Source organism: Epinephelus fuscoguttatus, linkage group LG6 (assembly GCF_011397635.1).
Source record: "Epinephelus fuscoguttatus linkage group LG6, E.fuscoguttatus.final_Chr_v1".
Classification (NCBI taxonomy): Eukaryota; Metazoa; Chordata; class Actinopteri; order Perciformes; family Serranidae; genus Epinephelus; species Epinephelus fuscoguttatus.
This window is the reverse complement of record NC_064757.1, coordinates 46011904-46030472: the sequence shown is the minus strand read 5'-3', so window position 1 is coordinate 46030472 and position 18569 is coordinate 46011904. Positions and strand designations below refer to the sequence as shown.

Genomic DNA, 18569 nt, shown 5'->3' with positions numbered 1-18569 from the left:
ACACACACACACACAGTCCATCAGAACACACACAGTGGTTATTAGAGGTCAGATCGAGGTTTTGTCTCTGAATATTAAAATAATGTTGATCTCTGTTGTGCAGGAGGCGGAGCTGGAGCAGAGCGGTCTGCAGCTTCAGGACGTCCAGCACGAGAGAGACACGCTGCTACAGCAGGTCAGACATTCATACAGTTTATTCTCTCCTGTACTCAGAGTCCATATCTGTAAAGCTCAGTACCAGAACGACCCGTTACCTGTTAGTATGTCAAAGCTGAATCTGCCCACACCAGTTAATTAAAGTCCCACGACCCGCCCCTGTGATTAAACACACACAGGGTGCAACCCAAAGAAGGATCCTTGACTTTGAGAAACACATGAAGCTGGTTCTCTGTTCTCGAATTGGACGTCTCTTTGACTGGATGGTGGAAACATTCAATCACTGCCAGGTTAGGAAACATGTTAGCATGCTCCTTCCACCACCATCAAACCTCCAAAGGATCCCAACTCCATGTAGGCTGCCACCTCACCCTCAGGCTGCAAAGTGTCATGGCTGGAGTCCTGGAGGCTGCGACGTACGATGTAACAGCTGCACGGGTTATTACCTCTCCAACTGTGAAGCACAACATAGACGGGCACATTAATAAAATGATTATTATCATTAATTAGATTCATAAATTGTCCAAAAAATATTATTAAAATGTCAGGGGAAAAAAGTAAAAAAAAAAAAGGCCAGAAAATAACGACAAGATGTCTGAAAGTTAATAAAATATTCAAAAACTAGTATTAAAATGTTGGTAAAAAGTTATCATGTGATGCAGCTGCGTTCACAGAGTGAAGGTCACCAGAGGAGCCTCGCACGTCTCAACAGGAAACTACGGCAGCTCAGCAGGTCCATGAGTGACTCTGATCACCTGACTGCAGATCAGCTGAGGGCGACCTCTGAACAGCTGAGAGCTCTGAACCACATGGTGGAGCTGCTGCACGCACATGCACGGCAGGTACACACGCACGCACACACACACACACACACACACACACACACACAGATACACTCAACATCTACTTCCTGTCTGTCTGTCCTGAAGGGTGGTGAGGGTGTGACCCGCCCTGCTCCACCTCCCTCCACCTGTGATTGGCTTATCCTGACATTTTTACCCTAACAACAGCTGCTCTCACCCTCGTGCCTAAACCTACCCGACCAACCAAACCAACAAAGGCAGCTAGTGTGAGCCAATCAGAGGGCAAGCAGGGTGTGTCACGCCATCGCCGTCCTAGGAAAAGAAATTTTGCGTCCTGAAGAGGGTCCTGCTCTGTGACTCTGTCTTATATTTTCCACTCAATAAAGTTCTTTTGGAGAGTTTTTCTTTATCAGAACGGACCTCTGAGGACAGACGCTGTGACTTTGCACTGTATCAATAAAGCTGACTTCCTGTTTGTGTTGTTGTTGTGTTGTTGTCAGGACGCTGCAGAGGAGATCGACGGCAGCTTTCACCAACCTGAAGGAAGCTCAGAGAGACGGAGCGAACACACACCAACACCGCAGTGTGAACACACACACACGGTGGAGGAGCTGAGGGCGGAGCTGGATAACGCTCAGAGACACACACACAGGCTGAGACAGAAACTGGACCGGATCAGAACCAGGACCAGGACCAGGAGCAGGACCAGGAGCAGGAGCAGGAGCAGAGATGGAGGACAGTGGTGTTTTGTCCCTCCAGGACACAGTGTGAGACTTTTTAAACTGACTGATAGAGAGTTTGTTCACATGCAGCTTCCTGCTGATTTAGACGTCACTGACAGAAATATAAAGATTAAAGATGAGTGACATCACTGCTCCTTAAGGCTGGAAACAAACCTGAGAGCATCATGGGAAAATAAAAGTGTCTCTGTCTCTGTCAGGCTCCCAGTCTGGGCTCTCTGGGGACTCAGGACTCTGGTTTGGGGCTGCAGTACCTCAGTTCTCCTGAGAGGGGGCGACAGCAGGACAGACCGCCCACAGGAGGAGGCTACTGGGTCTACATCCCCCCCACACACACCGACTCTGACACAGGTAAACACACACACACACACACACACATCAGAGACGTGTTTAGATCAGCTGATCAGCCTCAGACTGATGTAACCTGTGTTCAGCAGCAGCAGAGTGGAGGGACAGCGGAGGAGGAAGTGACATCGAGAGGAGCTCCAGAGGACAGACTCCTCCTCCTCCTCCTCCTCCTCCTGACCCTGCTGCAGCTGTCTCTGATGGTCAGACTCCCCTGGTCGGACCTGCCTGGCTCCTCTGTGGTTCTCCTGCAGGAGGCGCTGTGCTGCACTGTAACGTCCCCGAGCACAGAGACATGGTGAGCGTCTGAATCAGACTGTGATACCAGGAAACACTGAGACACATTAACCTGACCACTGATGATCATCACCACCTCACCTCAGCCTGTGTGTGTGTGTGTGTGTGTGTGGGTGTGTATGTTTGCAGAGAGACAGGTGTGTGTGTGAGTGTGTGCACAAAGAAGCAGAGCGACTGGAGGAAGAGAAGAAGAAACTACGACTGGAAACCAAACAGCTACGACACACACTGAGACAACACAGGTAACACACACACACACACACACACACACACACACACACACACACACAGTGTTTAACTCTTTCCATTTGAACTGTCTGTGTGTGTGAATCTGCTTCTTCTTCTTCTGACTGACAATAAATCCCCCAGAATTCTGCACACTGGAGCTTTAATACCTGGTTTTTGGGTTTACATTACACATTATGAGATGGCTTGTGTGTGTGTGTGTGTGTGTGTGTGTGTGTGTGTGCAGGAGTGTGATGCAGGTGTGTGATGAGGTGGAGTGTGTAGAGAAAACCCTGCTGAAGAGACGAGCTGAACTCCGACAGGCTGACCGACTGCTGCTGGAGGCTCAGAGCTGCATACACACCACCAGGGACAAGGTACACACACTCTCTCTCTCTCACACACACACGCGCACACACACACACACACACACGCACACACACACACACACGCACACACACACACACACACGTACATTATGTCACCTTGTGTCTCCTCCAGGCCAGCTCAACTCAGCGGGACGTCAACATGTTGCAGTGCTCGGCTCAGGACGGTGCCACCTGTGTTCTGGAGGCCACACAGCACATCAGGTAAACTGTCACAGGTGACCTCTGACCTCCAGGTAACAACATGTGATTCTTCTTCTTCATCATCCTCATCATCATATGAACTGATGTGCAGAGTGCTGCAGGAGGAGGTGGAGGAGCTGAGGAGAAGGAGACAGGAGGAAGAGCAGAGTCTGATGGGGCTGGAGGAGGAGCTGAGGAGCAGGAAGGAGGAGCTCCAACAGCTGGGAACAAAACTACACTCAGCGTCAGACAGGTACCAATAAAGTTTCATTTCATGAATGTTTCATTACAGAGATCCTCGTTTGTCAGTTTTACTCTGCTGCAGTTAGACCTCTTTTCATCAGACAGGAAGTTCTATCAGACGTCTGTGGACATTTCCTGCCCCTGCAGCTGCTTCACAATAAAAGACCTCAAACTGCTTCACAATAAAACATCTCAAACTTCCTGTGTGTGTGTGTGTGTGTGTGTGTGTGTGTGTGTGTGTGTGTGAGCAGGTTATCTGACGTGCTGTCAGACCTCCAGGAGTCTCAGTCAAGTCTAAACTCACTCAATATTCAGGTAAAACTCAGCTCCAGTTTTAGAGTCTGTTCATATCTGAAACAACAAAGTGTTTCCTGTTTTTTCTCGTGTCAATGAACTCAGTAAATCAGTGTGTCCTCCCTGCAGGTGGAGCAGCAGGAGCAGAGGCTGGCTCAGAGGAGGGAGGAGCATCAAACAGCTGTGAACAGAGTGCAGGAGGTCAGAGAGGAGGAGCAGCGAGTGAAGGACAGAGTCAAGGTGAGACGAGGGAGGAGATGAAGGAGACACTTACTGTCCTTCTCCACTGCAGGAACTTAACTTTCATCTGCCGCCATGAGTTCTTCTGATTCACTTAATCTCTGTTCACTTCAGGAGGTGACACTAAATCTAAGATGCAGCAACCCGACAACAACAAACACAACACGTAGAGTCTGTGACACGTAGAGTCTGTGACACGTAGAGTCTGTGACACGCAGAGACAGAAACGGGGAGACAACACACACGATGACAAACATGTAACTACGGTAGATTATAACAGTGAGACTCACAGTGCTGCAGGAGGTCAAAATGTAAAACTCTGATACTGTTGGACACGCTGGGTGTTTGTTCCAATCTCAGCAGGAAGCTGGATTCAGACTGAGCATGAGCGATAAGCCGTAACTCTTCTTCTGTGGTGCTCTGTCTCACTCCAGCTGACATCACTGAAGCAGAACTTTAACATGACGACTTCCTGTTTATTAATGTTCAGGACGAACCAGATTACAGGTTGTTGAGATGCTGCAGTGGAGAGAGGAAATGTTTCTGAGCCTCCTGCTGTGTGTGTGTGTGTGTGTGTGTGTGTGTGTAGGAGCTAACGGAGCAGCAGGAGGCTCTGCTGAGTCAGAGGAGCTCAACAGTGTCTGCTTTGAGAGAGGACGAGCTGAGACTGATCTCAGTGCAGTCTGAACTCAACACACACAGAGCAGGTAACACACACACACACACACACACACACAGAGTAATAACCAGCCCCAAACAGAGTCTGCAGATTTTTAAACTGTTTTTAGTGGTGATCCAAAATGTAAATCTGCAGAGCTCTGTGGACACAGACTCTGTACATGAAGAGTTTCTGACAGAAACATGTGGAACCTTTAAAATCTGATTTCTGGCTTTAGTAACTGACAAAGAGCAGCGAGACGTAAACCTAAACTCCAGGAAACAGGGCGTCCATTCAGAAACCTGAAACCATGTTTGATCCTCTCCCCCACTGACAAAAACTAACAGGAACACCGATGCAGACGATGATGAAGAGGCCGCAGCCTCATGTCTCAGATCACAGCTCGATGTGTGTGTTTGTGTCCAGATCTGAAACAGGTCCTTCAGGAGTTACTCACAGAGCAGCAGGCGCTGGAGGAAGTAAAAACCAAACGCACCCAGAGTGTCCAGCGGCTCCACAGGAAGCAGGATCAGCTGGACAGACTGCAGGACGAGGTGGACAGGACGAAGGAGGAACTGGACAGACTACAGGACGAGGTGGACACGATGAGGGACGAGTTGGACGGGACACGGGAGGAAGTGAACAAGAGGAAGGAAGAGCTGGAAAAGATGCAGCAGGAAGTGGACAGGAAGAAGGATGAAGTGGACAGGAAGAAGGAAGAGCTGGCTGAGCTGAAACAGGAAGTTGAATCTCACAGCAAAGAAGCAGAGATCATTCTTAAAGAGATGAAACAACAACAGACTCACCTGCAGGTCGGTGGGAAATATTTAAAACACTAAAACCTTCATGTTGTTGTTACTGCACATTAATAAGGAGGGAAAGTGTCTCATAGTTTCCTAAAAACAAACCAACAAGTTCCTGAAATTTTCTCAGAAAAGCTGCAGAAATCTGGAGTCAGATCTGCGTCACACACAGACAGCGTCCAATGAAAATTTCTAATATTAAAACTGGAAACAACCTTCTTAACTGTCTCTGAGCTGGTTCACAGAACATCAGATAAAAATGTTAAAAAATAACATCAGGCAGTTATTTATGTGTCTGAATTCAGTTTCAGTTCATGGTTTAACTGTTTCTCTGTTGGTTTTTACGTTTTTATTAAAATCTGAGTGAATTATTTAAATTATTATTATTATTATTATTATATTAAATTATTTCTTGCTAGAAAACATGTCAACAGACTGTGTGAACTGTGTCGTACTGAATTATGGAGTCAGACCATCAGTTTTTCATTGTTTCTGGGGGTTTTTTGGCCAGTGCTAAAAGCCTGCTCAGAAACGCTCTGGAGCTTTCTGATATTGATATTATATACTGTACAGGCCAAAAGTTTGGACACACCTTCTCATTCAATGCGTTTTCTTTATTTTCATGACTATTTACATTGTAGATTCTCACTGAAGGCATCAAAACTATGAATGAACACATGTGGAGTTATGTACTTAACAAAAAAAGGTGAAATAACTGAAAACATGTTTTATATTCTAGTTTCTTCAAAATAGCCACCCTTTGCTCTGATTACTGCTTTGCACACTCTTGGCATTCTCTCCATGAGCTTCAAGAGGTAGTCACCTGAAATGGTTTCCACTTCACAGGTGTGCCTTATCAGGGTTAATTAGTGGAATTTCTTGCTTTATCAATGGGGTTGGGACCATCAGTTGTGTTGTGCAGAAGTCAGGTTAATACACAGCCGACAGCCCTATTGGACAACTGTTAAAATTCATATTATGGCAAGAACCAATCAGCTAACTAAAGAAAAACCAGTGGCCATCATTACTTTAAGAAATGAAGGTCAGTCAGTCCGGAAAATTGCAAAAACTTTAAATGTGTCCCCAAGTGGAGTCGTAAAAACCATCAAGCGCTACAACGAAACTGGCACACATGAGGACCGACCCAGGAAAGGAAGACCAAGAGTCACCTCTGCTTCTGAGGATAAGTTCATCCGAGTCACCAGCCTCAGAAATGGCAAGTTAACAGCAGCTCAGATCAGAGACCAGATGAATACCACACAGAGTTCTAGCAGCAGACCCATCTCTAGAACAACTGTTAAGAGGAGACTGCGAATCAGGCCTTCATGGTCAAATAGCTGCTAGGAAACCACTGCTAAGGAGAGGCAACAAGCAGAAGAGATTTGTTTGGGCCAAGAAACACAAGGAATGGACATTAGACCAGTGGAAATCTGTGCTTTGGTCTGATGAGTCCAAATTTGAGATCTTTGGTTCCAACCGCCGTGTCTTTGTGAGACGCAGAAAAGGTGAGCGGATGGATTCCACATGCCTGGTTCCCACTGTGAAGCATGGAGGAGGAGGTGTGATGGTGTGGGGGTGTTTTGCTGGTGACACTGTTGGGGATTTATTCAAAATTGAAGGCACACTGAACCAGCATGGCTACCACAGCATCCTGCAGCGACATGCCATCCCATCCGGTTTATGCGTTTAGTTGGACGATCATTTATTTTTCAACAGGACAATGACCCCAAACACACCTCCAGGCTGTGTAAGGGCTATTTGACCAAGAAGGAGAGTGATGGAGTGCTGCGGCAGATGACCTGGCCTCCACAGTCACCGGACCTGAACCCAATGGAGATGGTTTGGGGTGAGCTGGACCGCAGAGTGAAGGCAAAGGGGCCAACAAGTGCTAAACACCTCTGGGAACTCCTTCAAGACTGTTGGAAAACCATTTCAGGTGACTACCTCTTGAAGCTCATGGAGAGAATGCCAAGAGTGTGCAAAGCAGTAATCAGAGCAAAGGGTGGCTATTTTGAAGAAACTAGAATATAAAACATGTTTTCAGTTATTTCACCTTTTTTTGTTAAGTACATAACTCCACATGTGTTCATTCATAGTTTTGATGCCTTCAGTGAGAATCTACAATGTAAATAGTCATGAACATAAAGAAAACGCATTGAATGAGAAGGTGTGTCCAAACTTTTGGCCTGTACTGTATGTTCACTGCCAACTACACGAAATTCATATAAAAATAATAAAATCTGTAATTCATAGTTTGGTAGGGGAGGACAGCTCGATCTTAACATACAGATACTGTCAATACTGTGTTTTCATTCTGGAAATTGATCCTAGCGTCAAATGGGTAGATACCAAAAAAAGGATCAGTTCATCTGTTCTACATCGTACCTGTTTGTATTTCATGAATAAAACTGTACGAACATTGTTCTGTTGTCATGCACACATCAGTGTGTGTGTGTGTGTGTGTGTGTGTGTGTGTGTGTGTGTGTACTCTTTGATTCTCTGCTGCTGAAGAATTCTTTAAAAACCAATAATATTCGATCCATGCTGCATGTTGAGGTTAGGAAAACTCTTAATATGTCTTTGATAACTTTCTTATTAAAAGAAAATCAAGAAACACAAAGACAGTACAATCAGAATCTGGTTTACTGACAAGCAGATGTTCACATACAAGCAGTTTGCTTCCGAATCTTGGTGCATAATAGAAACAGTAGAAAGCAGAATCAAAAATATAAGCAAGTATTGCAAAAATCAAATATAATCAAATATAAAATAGGACAAAAAAACTTTACATTTATGTATACATGTATATCTAAAAAGTGAAAGAGCGGTGCAGTTTTTATAGGTTGTAGTTTTCTGCCGAAATGTGCAAAACTGTCCAGTGAATGTGTGACAGGTCGCAGTATGAACAGAAAACAAACTCCAGTTTCTCCAGTTTTATTCTTCCAGTCAAACAACCAGACACAGTAACCACTCTTCATTGTTGTGCATCGTGACGAAGAGATATATTGATATGTGTTGATTATTGTTTATTATGTTTGGTGTGCAGGACCTGCAGGAGGAGCTGAGCAGGAGGAGGGAGGAGAGGAGCAGCCTGCAGGCGCAGTGTAAACACCTGGAGGCCAGACGGAGGCACGCTGACAGGTACAAACAGCAAGACACCATCTGGAGGAATAAACAGGAATGTTTGTTCAGACAATCAGACAAAACCGTTTGATGTGTGTGTGTGTGTGTGTGTGTGTGTGTGTGTGTAAGGAGTCTGTCAGCAGTGGAGGAGGAGCTTACTAAAAAGAGGGAGGAGCAAAGCCACGCCCAGCTCCACAAACAGGAATTGATCAGAGATACAGCAGCCACTCAGGAGCAGCTTAATGGTATGACATCATTACTTACAACATATACAGCGTAGCACGACATGTAGACTAAATCATGACAAAGAGTCATCATATAGCATGTCATCCAAAATCATGAAAATATGTCATAGTATAGCATGTCGTCCAAAATCATGAAAAAATGTCATAGTATAGCATGTCGTCCAAAATCATGTAAAAACGTCGTAGTATAGCATGTCGTCCGAAATTGTGAAAAAAAGTCATAGTATAGCATGTCGTCCAAAATCATGTAAAAACGTCGTAGTATAGCATGTCGTCCAAAATCATGAAAAAATGTCATAGTATAGCATGTCGTCCAAAATCATGAAAAAAAGTCATAGTATAGCATGTCGTCCAAAATCATGAAAAAATGTCATAGTATAGCATGTCGTCCGAATATGTGAAAAAAGTCATAGTATAGCATGTCGTCCAAAATCATGAAAAAATGTCATAGTATAGCATGTCGTCCGAATATGTGAAAAAAGTCATAGTATAGCATGTCGTCCAAAATCATGAAAAAAAGTCATAGTATAGCATGTCGTCCAAAATCATGAAAAAATGTCATAGTATAGCATGTCGTCCAAAATCATGAAAAAAAGTCATAGTATAGCATGTCGTCAAAAATCATGTAAAAAAGTCATAGTATAGCATGTCGTCCAAAATCATGAAAAAATGTCATAGTATAGCATGTCGTCCAAAATCATGTAAAAAAGTCATAGTATAGCATGTCGTCAAAAATCATGTAAAAAAAAGTCATAGTATAGCATGTCGTCCAAAATCATGAAAAAAAGTCATAGTATAACATGTCGTCAAAAATCATGTAAAAAAGTCATAGTATAGCATGTCGTCCGAATATGTGAAAAAAGTCATAGTATAGCATGTCGTCCAAAATCATGAAAAAAAGTCATAGTATAGCATGTCGTCCAAAATCATGAAAAAATGTCATAGTATAGCATGTCGTCCAAAATCATGAAAAAAAGTCATAGTATAGCATGTCGTCCAAAATCATGTAAAAAAGTCATAGTATAGCATGTCGTCCAAAATCATGTAAAAAAGTCATAGTATAGCATGTCGTCCAAAATCATGAAAAAAAGTCATAGTATAGCATGTCGTCCAAAATCATGAAAAAAAGTCATAGTATAGCATGTCGTCAAAAATCATGTAAAAAAGTCATAGTATAGCATGTCGTCCAAAATCATGAAAAAAAGTCATAGTATAGCATGTCGTCCAAAATCATGAAAAAATGTCATAGTATAGCATGTCGTCCAAAATCATGTAAAAAAGTCATAGTATAGCATGTCGTCCAAAATCATGTAAAAAAGTCATAGTATAGCATGTCGTCCAAAATCATGTAAAAAAGTCATAGTATAGCATGTCGTCTGAAAACATGAAAAAAGTCATAGTATAGCATGTCGTCCAAAATCATGAAAAAAAGTCATAGTATAGCATGTCGTCAAAAATCATGTAAAAAAGTCATAGTATAGCATGTCGTCAAAAATCATGTAAAAAAGTCATAGTATAGCATGTCGTCAAAAATCATGTAAAAAAGTCATAGTATAGCATGTCGTCCAAAATCATGAAAAAAAGTCATAGTATAGCATGTCGTCCAAAATCATGTAAAAAAGTCATAGTATAGCATGTCGTCCAAAATCATGTAAAAAAGTCATAGTATAGCATGTCGTCCAAAATCATGAAAAAAAGTCATAGTATAGCATGTCGTCAAAAATCATGTAAAAAAGTCATAGTATAGCATGTCGTCTGAAATCATGAAAAAAAGTCATAGTATAGCATGTCGTCTGAAATCATGAAAAAAAGTCATAGTATAGCATGTCGTCAAAAATCATGTAAAAAAGTCATAGTACAGCATGTCGTCCAAAATCATGGAAAAACGTCATAGTATAGCATGTCGTCCCAAATCATGTAAAAAAAAAAGTCATAGTATAGCATGTCGTCTGAAATCGTGAAAAAAAAAAGCCATAGTATTGCGTGTCGTCCGAAAATGTGGGGAAAAAAGTCATAGAATAGCATGTCGTCAGAAATCATGAAAAAAAGTTATAGTATAGCATGTTGTCAGAAATCATGAAAAAAAGTCATAGTATAGCATGTTGTCCGAAATTATGAAAAAGTCATAGTATAGCATGTTGTCAGAAATCATGAAAAAAAGTCATAGTATAGCATGTTGTCCGAAATTATGAAAAAGTCATAGTATAGCATGTCGTCAGAAATCATGAAAAAAAGTCATAGTATAGCATGTTGTCCGAAATTATGAAAAAGTCATAGTATAGCATGTCGTCCGAAATCATGAAAAAAACATCATAGTATAGCATGTTGTCCGAAATCATGAAAAAAACGTCATAGTATAGCATGTCGTCCGAAATCATGAAAAAAGTCATAGTATAGGATGTCATTTGATATCTTGAAAAAAAAGTCATAGTATAGCATGTCGTTCAAAATAATGAAAAAAGTCATAGTATAGCATGTTGTTCAAAATCACGGAAAAACGTCATAGTACAGTATGTCATCCAAAATAATGAAAAAAAAGGTCGTAGTATAGCATGTTGTCCGAAATTATGAAAAAGTCATAGTATAGCATGTCGTCAGAAATCATGAAAAAAAGTCATAGTATAGCATGTTGTCCGAAATTATGAAAAAGTCATAGTATAGCATGTCGTCAGAAATCATGAAAAAAAGTCATAGTATAGCATGTCGTCAAAAATCATGAAAAAAAGTCATAGTATAGCATGTTGTCCGAAATTATGAAAAAGTCATAGTATAGCATGTCGTCAAAAATCATGTAAAAAAAGTCATAGTATAGCATGTCGTCCGAAAATGTGGAAAAAAAGTCATAGTATAGCATGTCGTCCGAAATCGTGAAAAAAAGTCATAGTATAGCATGTCGTCCGAAATTATGAAAAAGTCATAGTATAGCATGTCGTCCGAAATTATGAAAAAGTCATAGTATAGCATGTCGTCAGAAATCATGAAAAAAAGTCATAGTATAGCATGTCGTCAAAAATCATGAAAAAAAGTCATAGTATAGCATGTTGTCCGAAATTATGAAAAAGTCATAGTATAGCATGTCGTCAGAAATCATGAAAAAAAGTCATAGTATAGCATGTCGTCAAAAATCATGAAAAAAAGTCATAGTATAGCATGTCGTCAAAAATCATGAAAAAAAGTCACAGTATAGCATGTTGTCAAAAATCATGAAAAAAAGTCATAGTATAGCATGTCGTTCTAAATCATGAAAAAAAGTCACAGTATAGCATGTCGTCCAAAATCATGAAAAAAAGTCATAGTATAGCATGTCGTCAGAAATCATGAAAAAAAGTAGTATAGCACGTCGTCTGAAATCGGGAAAAAAAAGTCATAGTATAGCATGTATCAATAGTAAGAATGAAGTTTATTGACTTTAAAGGTAAACAAGACACATGAACAACTGGACAAAGAAAAGATGCATCAACGTTTCATCATGTTTGTGTTTCAGAGAATTCAGAGCTGTTGTCTCTGCTCAGTGAACGGGTGGAGGAGACGAAGAAACACCTGCAGAGCCTGGAACAGGTGAAACACACACACACACACACACACACACACACACACACACACACACACAGCCTGTCCTCTAATAGTGATGAGTGTGTTTGTGTGCTGCAGGAGCTGAATGTGTCTGGTCAGCTGCAGCAGCAGAGAGCAGAGCAGCTGAAGGAGCTGGACAGACAGATAGAAGACAGACAGGTACAACACACACACACACACACACACTACAGCATTATTATTATTATTATTATTATTACAGTCGTCACAGAAACCAACAGAGTGACACACAAACATGTCGGGCCCAGAACTGTAAACAGGCCCATCCTCACTCGTGCTCTCTGTCTCAGGCTCTGTGTGTTGGACTGGAGGAGGTTAATACTGCAGTGTGTCAGTTGGAGGACAGGGGGCGCCGTATCTCTGAGCAGCAGCAGCAGCTCCATCAGCTCAGTCAGTTCACCTTTTATCATGTCCCACATACTTTATGATATTTGTGAATACAAATTTATACAAAAACATTTTTAAACATCAAATGTTTCTGTGTTTGATTCTTTGCGACCAATCAGAGGAGGATCTGTGGCAGAGAGAGAAACAGCTGATCCACCAGGAGGCGGTCCTGAAACAGACAGAGGAGGAGCTGCAGTTGAAAGAAAAGGAGCTGAAACATCAGAGGGAGGAGCTAAAATACCAGGAGGAGGTGTTACAGTTCAAAGGGGAGGGGCTAACAAAGAAACGTGAGGAGCTTCGTGAGGACGAATGTCTCGAGACAGAAGAGGTGAAGCTCAACAACGATTAATAAATAAATAATCAATAAATGCACGTCTTAATGAATTAATTAAGAAGCTGTTGAGTGTGTGTCTGTAGGAGGACATCAGGGAGGCGTCTGAGGAAGAGGAGGAGGAGTCTTTCTACCTGTCTACAGCTGGTCTGAGATCTGCCTTCAGCTCTGAGGTGAGTCCTGACATGTTAACACTTTGTTCTGCTTCACATCACTGATCTCATTAATAACTTCTAATTATCCATGGACATGAATAAATGGATGCTGAGATGAATTCACACTTTTTTGAATTAAGATATGAATTTCGACGACATGCTATACTATGACTTTTTTTCAAGATTTTGGACGACATGCTATACTATGACTTTTTTTCAAGATTTCGGACGACATGCTATACTATGACTTTTTTTCATGATTTCGGACGACACGCTATGCTATGACTTTTTTTCATGATTTCGGACGACACGCTATGCTATGACTTTTCATGATTTCGGACGACACGCTATACTATGACTTTTTTTCATGATTTTGGACGACACGCTATGCTATGACTTTTCATGATTTCGGACGACACGCTATACTATGACTTTTTTTCATGATTTTGGACGACATACTATACTATGACTTTTTTTCAAGATTTCGGACGACACGCTATACTATGACTTTTTTTCATGATTTCGACATGCTATATACTATGACTTTTTCATGATTTCGGACGACACGCTATACTATGACTTTTTTTCATGATTTCGGACGACACGCTATGCTATGACTTTTTTTCATGATTTCGGACGACACGCTATACTATGACTTTTTTTCATGATTTCGGACGACACGCTATGCTATGACTTTTTTTCATGATTTTGGACGACATGCTATACTATGACTTTTTTTCATGATTTCGGACGACACGCTATACTATGACTTTTTTTCATGATTTTGGACAACATGCTATACTATGACTTTTTTTCAAGATTTCGGACGACACGCTATACTATGACTTTTTTTTCAAGATTTCGGACGACACGCTATACTATGACTTTTTTTCATGATTTCCGACGACACGCTATGCTATGACTTTTTTTCATGATTTTGGACAACATGCTATACTATGACTTTTTTTCATGATTTTGGACGACATGCTATACTATGACTTTTTTTCCGGATTTTGGACGACATGCTATACTATGCCTTTTGTTCATGATTTTGGACGACATGCTATACTATGACTTTTTTACATGATTTTGGACGCCATTCTATACTATGACTTTTTTTCATTTTTTCATGATTTTGGACGACATGCTATGCTATGACTTTTTTTCAAGATTTCGGACGACACGCTATACTATGACTTTTTTTCATGATTTCCGACGACACGCTATGCTATGACTTTTTTTCATGATTTTGGACAACATGCTATACTATGACTTTTTTTCATGATTTCGGACGACACGCTATACTATGACTTTTTTTCATGATTTCCGACGACACGCTATGCTATGACTTTTTTTCATGATTTTGGACAACATGCTATACTATGACTTTTTTTCATGATTTCGGACGACACGCTATGCTATGACTTTTTTTCATGATTTCGGACGACATGCTATACTATGACTTTTTTTCATGATTTCGGACGACGCGCTATGCTATGACTTTTTTTCATGATTTTGGACGACACGCTATGCTATGACTTTTTTTCATGATTTTGGACGACACGCTATACTATGACTTTTTTTCATGATTTCGGACGACACGCTATACTGTGACTTTTTTTCATGATTTCGGACGACACACTATACTATGACTTTTTTTCAAGATTTGGGACGACATGCTATACTATGACTTTTTTTTCATGATTTCGGAGGACACACTATACTATGACTTTTTTTCATGATTTCGGACGACACGCTATACTGTGACTTTTTTTCATGATTTCGGACGACACACTATACTATGACTTTTTCATTACTATGACTTTTTTTCAAGATTTGGGACGACACGCTATACTATGACTTTTTTTCAAGATTTGGGACGACATGCTATACTATGACTTTTTTTTCATGATTTCGGACGACACACTATACTATGACTTTTTTTCAAGATTTGGGACGACACACTATACTATGACTTTTTTTCAAGATTTGGGACGACACACTATACTATGACTTTTTTTCAAGATTTGGGACGACACGCTATACTATGACTTTTTTTCAAGATTTGGGACGACATGCTATACTATGACTTTTTTTCATGATTTCGGACGACACACTATACTATGACTTTTTTTCAAGATTTGGGACGACACGCTATACTATGACTTTTTTTCAAGATTTGGGACGACATGCTATACTATGACTTTTTTTTCATGATTTGGGACGACACACTATACTATGACTTTTTTTCAAGATTTGGGACGACACACTATACTATGACTTTTTTTCAAGATTTGGGACGACACACTATACTATGACTTTTTTTTATGATTTTGGACGACATGCTATACTATGACTTTTTTTCAAGATTTGGGACGACACACTATACTATGACTTTTTTTTCATGATTTCAGACGACACGCTATACTATGACTTTTTTTTATGATTTCGGACGACATGCTATACTATGACTTTTTTTTCATGATTTCGGACTACACGCTATGCTATGACTTTTTTTTATGATTTCGGACTACACGCTATACTATGACTTTTTTTTATGATTTCGGACGACACGCTATACTATGACTTTTTTTTATGATTTCGGACGACACGCTATACTATGACTTTTTTTTATGATTTTGGACGACATGCTATACTATGACTTTTTTTTTTCAAGATTTTGGACGACATGCTATACTATGACTTTTTTTTCATGATTTCGGACGACATGCTATACTATGACTTTTTTTTATGATTTGGGACGACATGCTATACTATGACTTTTTTTTCATGATTTCGGACTACACGCTATGCTATGACTTTTTTTTATGATTTCGGACTACACGCTATACTATGACTTTTTTTTATGATTTCGGACGACATGCTATACTATGACTTTTTTTTCATGATTTCGGACTACACGCTATACTATGACTTTTTTTTATGATTTCGGACGACACGCTATGCTATGACTTTTTTTTATGATTTCGGACGACACACTATACTATGACTTTTTTTTCATGATTTCGGACGACACGCTATACTATGACTTTTTTTTATGATTTCGGACGACACGCTATACTATGACTTTTTTTCATGATTTCGGACGACACGCAATGCTATGACTTTTTTTTATGATTTCGGACTACACGCTATACTATGACTTTTTTTTATGATTTCGGACGACACACTATACTATGACTTTTTTTTCATGATTTCGGACGACATGCTATACTATGACTTTTTTTTATGATTTCGGACTACACGCTATACTATGACTTTTTTTTATGATTTCGGACTACACGCTATACTATGACTTTTTTTCATGATTTCGGACGACACGCAATGCTATGACTTTTTTTTCATGATTTCGGACGACACGCTATACTATGACTTTTTTTCATGATTTCGGACGACACGCTATGCTATCACTTTTTTCATGATTTCGGACGACATGCTATACTATGACTTTTTTTCATGATTTGGGACGACACGCTATGCTATCACTTTTTTCATGATTTCGGACGACATGCTATACTATGAATTTTTTGTGGTTTTTGACGACTCATGACTTTTGATGATTATTTTACATGTCATGCAATGACCGTTTTTGATGATAGGAGATACTATAGTTTGACATTTTATAGGATTTTTGATAGCAAAGTGTAATATGGGTTTTTTCATGATATTTTTACAGTGAATTGTTTTAATAAATTTGCTTTTTCATCCATTCATGTATTTTTAGTTTTTACAGTATGTCGACAGTCCTGATCTTAAACAACAGTGTTTCTCATTCTTTGTGTCGACAGTTTAAAGATCTAAACTGGTTAATCACGTAACTTTGTGTGTTTTTAGGAGGAGAGGTGGAAGGTGGAACTGCAGAAAGAAAAACTGAGACAACAAGAGGACCGACTGAAGGTAAATAAAATTTTATTATTAACTTAGATATGAAACAAACTCTTCAGCTTCAGTCAAACCAGCAGTTTAAGTACAGTCAGACTTATAATGAGAAGTTTGGAGGCTTATGAGAGAAATCACTGACACAATAACTTTTTGTTGAACTCTTGTAGTTACACAGTAACATGTCCAAACTTTAACCCCGGTGATATCCAGATGATCCAGTCTGATATTTTATCACCAGTTAGTATAAACTTTGTGTTTGAAAATAATTAAATATATATTCAGACTATTCCTTGAGTACTGACTTCAGTATGAGATTAAAAATGTAAATCCTCTTGTCGTCTGTCAGTCCATCAGAAGAGACAACATCCACCTTCACAGAACTCAAAGTCTGATTCACATGTTGTTTGATGAACAGGAAACAGATATATAAAAAGGAGCAGTTATGTGCGACGAACACTTGAAATAGTGATATTTCATCAAAATCACTTTATTCTACGCCTCATTTAAAATGTTATCAAAAATAAATCGTTTGCACAACAAGAGTGAACAACTGAGGCTTTTTTCAACTCCAGGAGTTCATCTTATGTTGTCCTTTAAAGACAACATGCCTTCCAAACCCTGCAGGCATGGTTTGTTTAAAAAAATGACAATTTATCAGCCAGAAACTGTAAAACTATAAAACTTACTGTTGGATTTGCAAATTTCCGTCAGTCTTTGGACACATCATGTGTGACGAACACTTGAAATAGTGATATTTCATCAAAATCACTTTATTCTACGCCTCATTTAAAATGTTATCAAAAATAAATCGTTTGCACAACAAGAGTGAACAACTGAGGCTTTTTTCAACTCCAGGAGTTCATCTTAAAAATGTTGTCCTTCAAACTTCAAAGAGTATGTTTTAAAAATCTAATAAGTCATTTATGAAGGGGGAAGGTCATGGGTTTTCCTCCAGTCACTCAGGGAGGGTCACACTGCAGACCCACCCTCTGCTCTGATAAGTAAAGGACAGCCTTACTGCTCCCAGAGGTTGTTGCCAACAAACAGCTTCAGTGCTAACTGCTGCTAAAACCTCAATGTCTCATTTTATGTTTGTGTGTCTGCACCTGTTCAATAAAACAACATGTGACTCAGACGGGTCTGAAGGTAGATGTTGTCACTTCTGATGGAGCTAGGCTAACAGTTTCCCTTTACCTCCAGTCTTTGTGCTAAGCTAAGCTAAGCTGGACATTCACCTGAAGCATGTGACTGTGAGACAGAGAACAGAAACAGCTCCTGTCTACATGTGTGAAGACATTTTTGAAAACAGATATTTTTCCTCCATTTAAGATAAAAAATTCTGTCCACACGACCTTTGTTTTAAATGTCTTTCTTGCCTCCTTTCAGTCGTGAGGCGTCCCAGACGCAGCATCAGTTGTGGTGTATGACACACTACACGGGATAAACAACGCATTATTGCAC

At 40.2% G+C, this 18569-nt stretch overlaps 1 protein-coding gene across 3 annotated transcripts in view; it reads left to right on the top strand.

Moving 5' to 3' along the window:
- Positions 1-18569, top strand: part of cntrl (centriolin) — a 58998-nt gene that overhangs the window by 38089 nt on the left and 2340 nt on the right. For 2 of the 3 annotated variants that reach the window (XM_049579684.1, XM_049579682.1), the window contains exons 19-39: positions 104-175; positions 819-998; positions 1460-1726; positions 1900-2050; positions 2134-2342; positions 2471-2583; positions 2814-2943; positions 3068-3156; positions 3248-3388; positions 3630-3693; positions 3802-3912; positions 4502-4619; positions 4997-5382; positions 8420-8514; positions 8626-8741; positions 12226-12299; positions 12393-12473; positions 12623-12722; positions 12839-13047; positions 13137-13223; positions 17061-17123. In XM_049579684.1, coding sequence (XP_049435641.1) covers positions 104-175; positions 819-998; positions 1460-1726; positions 1900-2050; positions 2134-2342; positions 2471-2583; positions 2814-2943; positions 3068-3156; positions 3248-3388; positions 3630-3693; positions 3802-3912; positions 4502-4619; positions 4997-5382; positions 8420-8514; positions 8626-8741; positions 12226-12299; positions 12393-12473; positions 12623-12722; positions 12839-13047; positions 13137-13223; positions 17061-17123 — 2856 coding nt within the window. The remainder of the gene's footprint in view (positions 1-103; positions 176-818; positions 999-1459; positions 1727-1899; positions 2051-2133; positions 2343-2470; positions 2584-2813; positions 2944-3067; positions 3157-3247; positions 3389-3629; positions 3694-3801; positions 3913-4501; positions 4620-4996; positions 5383-8419; positions 8515-8625; positions 8742-12225; positions 12300-12392; positions 12474-12622; positions 12723-12838; positions 13048-13136; positions 13224-17060; positions 17124-18569) is intronic. The other variant, XM_049579685.1, reaches the window with a different exon arrangement.